This window comes from Phalaenopsis equestris, unplaced genomic scaffold (genome assembly GCF_001263595.1).
Source record: "Phalaenopsis equestris unplaced genomic scaffold, ASM126359v1 Scaffold000574, whole genome shotgun sequence".
NCBI classification, from domain to species: Eukaryota; Viridiplantae; Streptophyta; class Magnoliopsida; order Asparagales; family Orchidaceae; genus Phalaenopsis; species Phalaenopsis equestris.
In genome coordinates, this window is record NW_018165014.1 from 202,914 (window position 1) to 212,631 (window position 9,718).

At 36.8% G+C, this 9,718-nt stretch overlaps 1 protein-coding gene across 1 annotated transcript in view; it reads left to right on the plus strand.

The window, feature by feature from the left end:
* LOC110029467 (tRNA-specific adenosine deaminase 2) overlaps positions 1 to 4,861 on the plus strand; it is a gene marked incomplete at its 3' end in the record, with an annotated part of 38,951 nt that extends 34,090 nt beyond the window's left edge. The window contains 1 exon segment of the mRNA XM_020731769.1: positions 4,761 to 4,861. Coding sequence (XP_020587428.1) covers positions 4,761 to 4,861 — 101 coding nt within the window.
* Positions 4,862 to 9,718: the final 4,857 nt, after the last annotated feature.

Below are 9,718 nucleotides of genomic sequence, written 5' to 3' on the forward strand. Positions count from 1 at the left end.
AAAGGAAACAGGGCACTGAGAAGGGGGAAGAAGAGTACCTTATTTTGATGCAAATGTAAAGCACCGCAACACCAGCAACCACCTCAAGGAGATGCTCTCACTGAAATCTCCTCCTAAACTCCTCCCATAACCAAAATACCTACCCCTTTCTTTAGAAAACTTTTCAACAACACCCAAAATTCCAAAAGAAACTATGTTTATAGGCAGTGAACAGAAGAGAAAGAAGATCACCCCATCCACCCCGGTACTCGAATCGGGCCAAAAGAAGAAAAGGACACATTCTCTGCTCACAGAAGGCGAAGCAACCGAAGAGCCGGTGGCAGCGAGGGAAGCATCAGGAAGAAGAGATTTTGTTATTCAAGTGTACCAGGGAACAAGCTTCCCAGAGTTAAACTACCAAGAAAAGGAAAAACCCAACTCGGGGAGACTGACCCGTCGGGAAGACTGACACGACTTCGGGAAGGAGGGCCGCGGGCAGAAAATTGTCAGGAAAGGACGAACGAGGTCAACCCTCTCTCACGCGGAGGAAGAAGAGTTCGGTCGGCTCGAGAACGAGAAAGGGAAAGGGCCAGGCACGCGAACGGGAGAAGGGAGGCAAAGCTCGGACGCGGAGAATGGGGTTAGGGCTAAAGAGGAAAGGGGTAAAAATAGTTTTAATATAAATTAATATATATATATACATATATATAAATATATATATATATATACACATTAAATTATATCTGATTTATTCGCGCGCGGCGACGTAATAAAATGGGTGTCCTCCTTAGGCAAAATTGACGTTCTGGACGCGCCGGCGCAGTCCGTTTTGTCATATGGGGTCGCTCGGACGACGTCGTCGACAATCGGGCCATCGGAGACCGACTACATGAACAAGTATGGTGCGACGCAGTTCCAATGGACGCTTGCCACATTCTCTTAGGTAGGCCTTGTCAGCTCGACCACAAGACTCGACACGACGGCTTGAAGAATACTTATTATTTTAGGAAGGATGGGAAACATATCATTTTGCTACCATGTAAGGATGCGAAAGATGGAACGATGCATAAGTAGCATTAGTTTCTTGGACCACTTTCCTGTAGTCAGTTAGAGATGCTCCCATAACACTAGCATTAATCCTCCTGGAAGGAAGCAGGAAAGGGAGGTATCAGCACTACTGCAACCACTACTACAAGATTTTAGTGATGTTATGGCCGATAGTCTGCCAGAGGGGTTACCACTCTTAAGGGACATCCAACACGCCATAAACCTTATATTAGGGTCAGTATTACCAAAACGACCAACCCACAAATTGAAACCCGCGGAGTACGACGAGCTACAACGTCAAGTGTAAGATCTCATCGCAAGGGCGTTAGTTAGAGAAAACACCAACCCATGTGTGGTTCCTTCCCTGATGGTGCCAAAAAAAGGACAGATTGTGGCGGATGTGCATCGACAGTTGAGTCATTAACAAGATTACCATAAAGTATCGATTTTCTATACCCTGCTTGGATGATCTCTTAGATCAGTTACACAGAGCCACTTTCTTCTCTAACATACGGATGAGGTCAGGAGACAAATGGAAGACCGCCTTCAAGATCTGGGAGGGAATTTTTGAGTGGACCGTTATGCCTTTCAGCTTGTCAAATGCACCCATCACATTCATGAGGTTGTGAACCAGGTCTTTCGACCTCACATTAGAAAGTTTGTCTTGGTCTACTTTGATGACATTCTAATATACAACCATTCTGAGGAGGATCACATGCATCACATGAGGGCAGTATTTGAGGTACTGAGAGCCGAACAACTATACGCCCTTCCAAAAGAAATGTCACTTCATGACAAGCCATGTATGTTTTTTCGGTTAAATCGTACCTAATGCAGTCATTCAGATGGATTTCACAAAGATAGAGGTCATTATCAGCTGGATCACACCACAATCGTTCACCGAACTGAACCAAATTTTGGTGCTAGCATCATTCTATCGGAGTTTCATCAGAAACTTCAGCACTATCACCTTCCATTTGACCAAACCTTTGAAAACGAAGTTTGCTTGGACAGTAGCTGCCCAAAACAGTTTAACAAACTGAGGGAAAAGGTGACTCAGGCGTCCGTGCTAGCACTACCAGACTTCAACCAACTTTTCGAGGTAGAGTGTGATGCCTCCGACGTAGGGATCAGAGCAGTATTGAGTCAGGGAGGACACCCCATCATTTTCTTTAGTGAGGAGCTGAATGAGGTCAGGAGGAAATACTTGACATACAGTAAGGAATTCTATCTATTGTTAGTGCCTTGCAGCACTGAAGTCATTACCTACTGACGAACGAGTTCACATTATTTGCAGATCACAAGGCCTTAAAATTCCTCAATAGCTAGAGCAAACTGAAGGTCTGACATGCCATCTGGGTGGAGTTTCTAGCCTCATTCTAGTTTGTTCTTAAGCGCAAGACGGGAAGCCAGAACTGTGTAGCAGATGTACTAAGTCGTCGACATATATTGATCGTATCCATACAGGCCCAAGTTGTGGGCTTCGAAGTCATAAGGGATCTATATGAAGTAAATGAGGATTTCAAAGACATATGGGCGCAATGTCAGGAGAAGCCAACAATGTAAGGAGAAGCCAGCATGACACTATTACAGAATAGATGGATAGTTGTTCCGTTAGAGTCAGTTATGCATTCCCTGGTGTTCACTAAGAGAGACCATTATCCAAGAGGGCCACAACGTAGGATTGACAGGTCACTTCGGCAAGGACAAGATCCTTGCCCTTGTGAGGGAGCATTTATTTTTGCCCCAAACTAATGAGAGATGTGGAGCGACATGTCAGGCAGTGCAGGATTTGCCACCTGACATAGATAAGGGCTCAAAACGGAGGATTGTACACACCACTTCCAATATCAGAGGCACCATGGGTTGATGTCAACTTAGATTTCGTGGTGGTACTCCCAGGACCCAAGGGAACAATGACTCCGTAATGGTTGTGGTAGACAAATTTCCAAGATGGCCCAATTCGTACCCTATCACCGGACACTAGCCACCTCTCACATCGCCGATCTCTATTTCAGGGAGATTGTAAGGTTGCACATAATTCCCGGGATCGTCACCTCTGATCGAGATGTTAAATTTTTTAGCTACTTCTTAAGGAAACTATGGGGAAAGCTTGACACCAAGCTTCAATTCAGCTCGGTAGCTCATTCGCAGACAAACGGGCAGACATATGTGGTAAACCAGAGCCTTGGTAATCTCTTGAGGTGCTACGTAGGGAAAAATATAAAGTAATGGAATCTTATTCTAGTTCAAGTTAAGTTCTCCTATAACCGATCCATTAGCCAAACTACTGGACGCACTCCTTTCGAGATTGTGTACGGACACAATCCACTCACACCACCTGAATTGGTGCCTTCTACCATCTTTGAAAATCAGTGAGGATGCTACAGAACGAGTTCACGAGATTCAAAAGCTCCATGAAAAAGTTGGCAATGAGATTGCTAAACTGAACTACAAATATCAGCCGCAGACCAATAAATCTAGGAGGAAAGTAACATTTCTTGAAGGCGACATCATGTGGATTAGGTTGAAAAAGAAAAGATTTTCCTTATGATCATTCCGAAAGCTTAAGACGGGAGCAGATGGATCTTTCAGAGTACTTCAAAAGTTGAATGACAACACTTACAAGATCGACCTACCCGAAGATTACAATGTTTTAACCATATTCAACTTCGCCGACCTGACACCTTACTTTGAAGAATCGGGAGTTTCGACAAATATGGTCGAAGCTTCTTCAACTCTGGGAGACTGACGCAGGGCGCTAACAACACTACTAATGTGGGGCGCCAAAATGCCAATCGGTTGAACCGGTTGAGCAGACTGAACCGGTTAAACCAGCCAATTTCCATATCGGTCTAGGGACTGATATAGAGCACAGGTTGTGAGACCTGTAGAAGGGGCGATGCAAAAGGATCAGAAGACAGGTAGAAGGGGCAATACTATCACCTCTCCTATGTGTTTCTCTCCGTATGGAAAGCTAATGATTATTTTCTAGTGTATTCACACCCCTTCCTCTTGTGTCAGAGTCCTTTCCTACTTTTTTCTTTTTTTTTCCTTCAATTAGAGTATATATATTGTTGTTGTTTTGAAGCGTTAGGGCAGTCTTGGTTTTGTAGATTTTAGATTCTTGTGTGGAGTGTTCTCTCTATTTTAGGGTTGTATCTGAGGAGGTGGCGGTGCTCCAGTTGTATTTTACTCCAAGGTGGCATAGTATCTTTTCTTTTACCTTTATCCAACCCTTCTTATCCCCTCTTCTCCACCTCCAGCCTCCCTGTACTTCAACCTAACACCTGACCGCCTCTCTCTACCACTTACTTACTTCCATGCCTTCCTCATTCTCTCTCTATCTTCTCACTCACTCCCACTCCCCACCTCCCTCTCTCCCTATGTCCCTCTCATAACCCCCTGCCGCCCTTCTCTGCAGCTTCTCCTTGCTGTCTAGCTCTCCAATCCGCACTCCAACCAATCTACCAGACCTCCAAAACCCCTTCCGTCCCATCTGACAATCCCCCTCTCTCTCTTGAATCTCTTCTTTCTGGCCCTAGCAGGAGATTGGTCTGTTGTTGTTTTCCCCTTTTCATTGCGTCGTGTTGTAAACCTATTTCTATGTTAATAAAATTTTTGTATTCTGCTAAATACCGATTAGTTCTGGCATCACCCATCTTGTGACTTTAAAAATTGCAAGTCATCTTGATCTTTTCTTGTTAACTAATCATAGTATCTTGATTTAGCAGCACCTCTTCTGGAACACGGTCCTTTAAATGCACTGGAGGGATTCTTTCAGCAGAAGCTGTAGCTCTTCTACGTAGTTTTTATGAACAAGGGAACCCTAATGGTACGCTATTCATTAAACTAAGTTTACTCGTTACTTTGAAAAATTAATTCTGTGCAAGGAGAAAATTATAAACTTGACTTTAAAACATATCGGTTTATAACTACCAATGAATTACTTTTTTCATTTAATCCAATTAATTGGGCAGCATTGTCCCTGCTGATCTTTGTTTTCATCTATCTTTAATAGCTATTCTTTTGAACCATTGAATAGATTAAAGAGCAGCTTGTTAATGCATTAGGGATTTTATCATATAATCTTTGTTTTCATCTATCTTTAATAGCTATTCTTTTGAACCATTGAATAGATTAAAGAGCAGCTTGTTAATGCATTAGGGATTTTATCATATAATCTTTGTTTTCATCTATCTTTAATAGCTATTCTTTTGAACCATTGAATAGATTAAAGAGCAGCTTGTTAATGCATTAGGGATTTTATCATATAATCTTTGTTTTCATCTATCTTTAATAGCTATTCTTTTGAACCATTGAATAGATTAAAGAGCAGCTTGTTAATGCATTAGGGATTTTATCATATAATCTTTGTTTTCATCTATCTTTAATAGCTATTCTTTTGAACCATTGAATAGATTAAAGAGCAGCTTGTTAATGCATTAGGGATTTTATCATATAATCTTTGTTTTCATCTATCTTTAATAGCTATTCTTTTGAACCATTGAATAGATTAAAGAGCAGCTTGTTAATGCATTAGGGATTTTATCATATAATCTTTGTTTTCATCTATCTTTAATAGCTATTCTTTTGAACCATTGAATAGATTAAAGAGCAGCTTGTTAATGCATTAGGGATTTTATCATATAATCTTTGTTTTCATCTATCTTTAATAGCTATTCTTTTGAACCATTGAATAGATTAAAGAGCAGCTTGTTAATGCATTAGGGATTTTATCATATAATCTTTGTTTTCATCTATCTTTAATAGCTATTCTTTTGAACCATTGAATAGATTAAAGAGCAGCTTGTTAATGCATTAGGGATTTTATCATATAATCTTTGTTTTCATCTATCTTTAATAGCTATTCTTTTGAACCATTGAATAGATTAAAGAGCAGCTTGTTAATGCATTAGGGATTTTATCATATAATCTTTGTTTTCATCTATCTTTAATAGCTATTCTTTTGAACCATTGAATAGATTAAAGAGCAGCTTGTTAATGCATTAGGGATTTTATCATATAATCTTTGTTTTCATCTATCTTTAATAGCTATTCTTTTGAACCATTGAATAGATTAAAGAGCAGCTTGTTAATGCATTAGGGATTTTATCATATAATCTTTGTTTTCATCTATCTTTAATAGCTATTCTTTTGAACCATTGAATAGATTAAAGAGCAGCTTGTTAATGCATTAGGGATTTTATCATATAATCTTTGTTTTCATCTATCTTTAATAGCTATTCTTTTGAACCATTGAATAGATTAAAGAGCAGCTTGTTAATGCATTAGGGATTTTATCATATAATCTTTGTTTTCATCTATCTTTAATAGCTATTCTTTTGAACCATTGAATAGATTAAAGAGCAGCTTGTTAATGCATTAGGGATTTTATCATATAATCTTTGTTTTCATCTATCTTTAATAGCTATTCTTTTGGGAGCTTGAAGTATGTGCTCATAATCTTTTATTTCATCATATTGAAAAATGTATTGAGATTTTGATAAGCTCAAAATATTTATAGCTTTATCTCAATCTATTCTCATCTGAAAAGTATTCTTGACTTCTTTTAGGTCCTTCATGTTGCACAAACACAAACCCACAAACACATTCTTTCGGTAACTTGATCAATATCGAAGTATTCATTTTGAAGAGAAAATCCATCTCTTTTTAATTGCATAACTTTGTCATATCATTTAGATTCACTTGCATCAATTAGTAGCACGTAATACAGAGAAGGAGACTATTGATTAATAGATATTGAAATTTTTTTGTGATCTCCTGCCTTCTATCACAAGAATTTTCTCCTTTCTTTTATCAAAATTAAGTAGCTCTTTTAATTCAACCTACTTTTGGTGAAGATTTCTTTTTCAAACTTGTTGGGCCTGTCTTTATCATATTAGTTGAAAATAAGATTCCCATTTTTTGTTATTTTCTCATCACATAATTTATAGCCAAAGTCATTAGTACTATAACCAATAAAATTGTATTTAGATTTAGGGTCAACTTTGTCTCTTTCATTATTTGTACATAAAAATGCATTTAAAAATTTTCAAATGAGAAAAGCATCTTCTTTCCATTCGAAGCTTCTTTAGGAAACCCAAAATCACACGCTATGGTTGAGCCTATATTTATTGCATCTGTCCAAAATATTTTTATTAGTTCTACAAGAAGTCGCATGCTCTTAAACCTTTCATCCAAAGAAGTGTTCTTTTTTTACCATTCTCTTTCAGAGTTTCTAAGACCATTCTCTTCATATGAATCCATTAGCAATACAGTAATTTTTGAATTCTATGTAATCATACTTTCCTTGATTATCGGATTGCAGGTATTGAATTTTGCTCCAGTCTCACTTTTAACTAAAATTTTCCATCTTACAAAGTTACCAAACGCCTTAGATTTTGTTTGATAAAATAAACTCATATCTTTCTTGCATAGCCCAACAGTCATTGCCTAATTTTCATCATTTGTTGATGTAATATGTATTTATAGTTATTGGCCATAACTACTTCACCACCAAAATGTTGCAATACTACAAAAAACTTTCTTTGTTTACAAACATTTGGTTTAAAGAGGCGCACTTACCTATAAAGATGACAGTATTTCTCCTTTAATGAAAGAATATGTAGTAATTTCTCTACTTGCTTTGGGGAAATGATTTCATCTATGAATGTGACATAATTTATTAAGCTGTCCAGAGATGGTCTTGGGATTTCTTCCGTAAATCTTTGTGAACTGATCCTAGCATTCTAGTTTTAAGTTCTCTTTCAGTCTTTGAGAAACTAATCTTTTTTATGCAATCTTCACAAAAGCTAGGTTCAACAGATTTAAATTTGAAAATTCACAAAAGCTAAATAATGCCAAATATTATTCTTCATAGACATATTGTAGCTCCATATTATGTTGATCTTTGTGGTAATGTAGAATGCACTAGTGTTTTTTCTTTGGGCAATCACTATGGCTTCTTTGGTCACTTATGTGCCAGCATTGAATACGACATTATATTTTGCTGCTATAAGTTGCATAAAAATCAAAATTCTTTTCAGGCTGGCTATGTTTTCGACCTTACTCATTTTTTATGGATTCCACTTATGATTTGAAGCATCTCATTCCATAATATTATAAACGCTCATTGTGAGCAATAAATACTTTATTATACTTAACTGTGATAATTTATCATTAATTTTGTATGAGAAGAAGAATGAAATGATGCATCTGATTCTAACATTCATAAATTTGTTGGGCATTCAACAGTGATGACCATGCATTTTGATTTTTCTTCTTTTTTGTTTGTTTGTGTCTTTTTTTTTTTTTTTTGAAGTTGCATTCACCGTTTCTTCTTTCTGCCTTTTTCCCTTGTTTCTATTTTCTTTTGTGGTAGTCTTTCATCATATGTCCTAGCTTTTCATAGTACCAACATCCAACAACCATTGACCTAAAGATTTACTTTTATTATGATATATGATGGCTCCTTTTTTGTAATTTGAATTTTGATCGCTTTGATACTTGCTTTGTTTCTACACTTTATTGTGTTATTAATATTCAAATTAGGAAAATGAATTTTTCCTGTCTCACGTTGTCAAATTTCCTTACTATGAGGTCTCTAGCATTATTGAACTTCAATTTTCTTGAGCATAGGAGCTGTTGATGCATTATCGAACTTCAAATGTTTTAAGCCATAAGAACTGCTGATGGCTATTGCTATACCATATAATTTTTAGGTAGCAACAAAAATAAAACCGATGCATGAATTTTGTCTCTCATTGATGTCCATAGAACTCAACTAACTTGAGATCATGAACTCATTGATATACTTAGGACAGAGGTTTATTAACACTCTTGAGATTTAAAAAAGTTACGCATAAAACATGCTTTATTAACAACAGAGGGCTTCTTATACATATATGATAATGCTTTTATCATGCTTGTTGTTGCCTTTCATTGAGAATGTTAAAGGCAACATCATTTGTTAGGGATTGGCGTCTATCCACCAGCTCCACTAATTTTGATCAATAGTAGAAGGTTTTGATCTATTCAAAGGTTGATGATTTTTGTTTTTTGATAAAAGTAATTTTCTATATGCATCATCCAGTAGCCTAAATCTAAAATCTTGGCAATTAGATTTTTAGGACTTCTAGAGCTTGAAAATATTTTAGACCAAAGCTTTAGTACCAGTTGTTAGAATGGTGATAGAATATTAAGCGAAACAAAATGAAGACAAAATTAAATAAACCAAAATTACAATCATAAGATGGACGAGTTTATGTGATAATGATATTCATCTACGTCTAGTGTCATACACAAAGATCAAATATTCAACTATGTTTTAAAAATGAGTATATTAAAGATTTTTTTTTCTATACATACAAGTATAAGGATAGAAATTTCACTCTTGGTTAAAGACAGACGGAATATAGCCACCTACTATGGAAACAATGGCTAAATCTAACAAGAAAAAACCTGCTGCTCTTACTATTTTTTCTTGTCTCTTACATGAGCTTCATCCTTTCTTCTTTCCTCTACTGCAAGGCTTTCTTTTTTCTATAGTTGAAAGCTTAAGCCTATTTTTCCTTCTCTCCTTATTTTTTTTTATTTTTATTTGTGTAATGCTATATCTCATTGGGGCCATCTCTTAATATATTACTCGAAAGTGTTATGTAGTAAGATGACATTTATTTGGTAGTTGGCA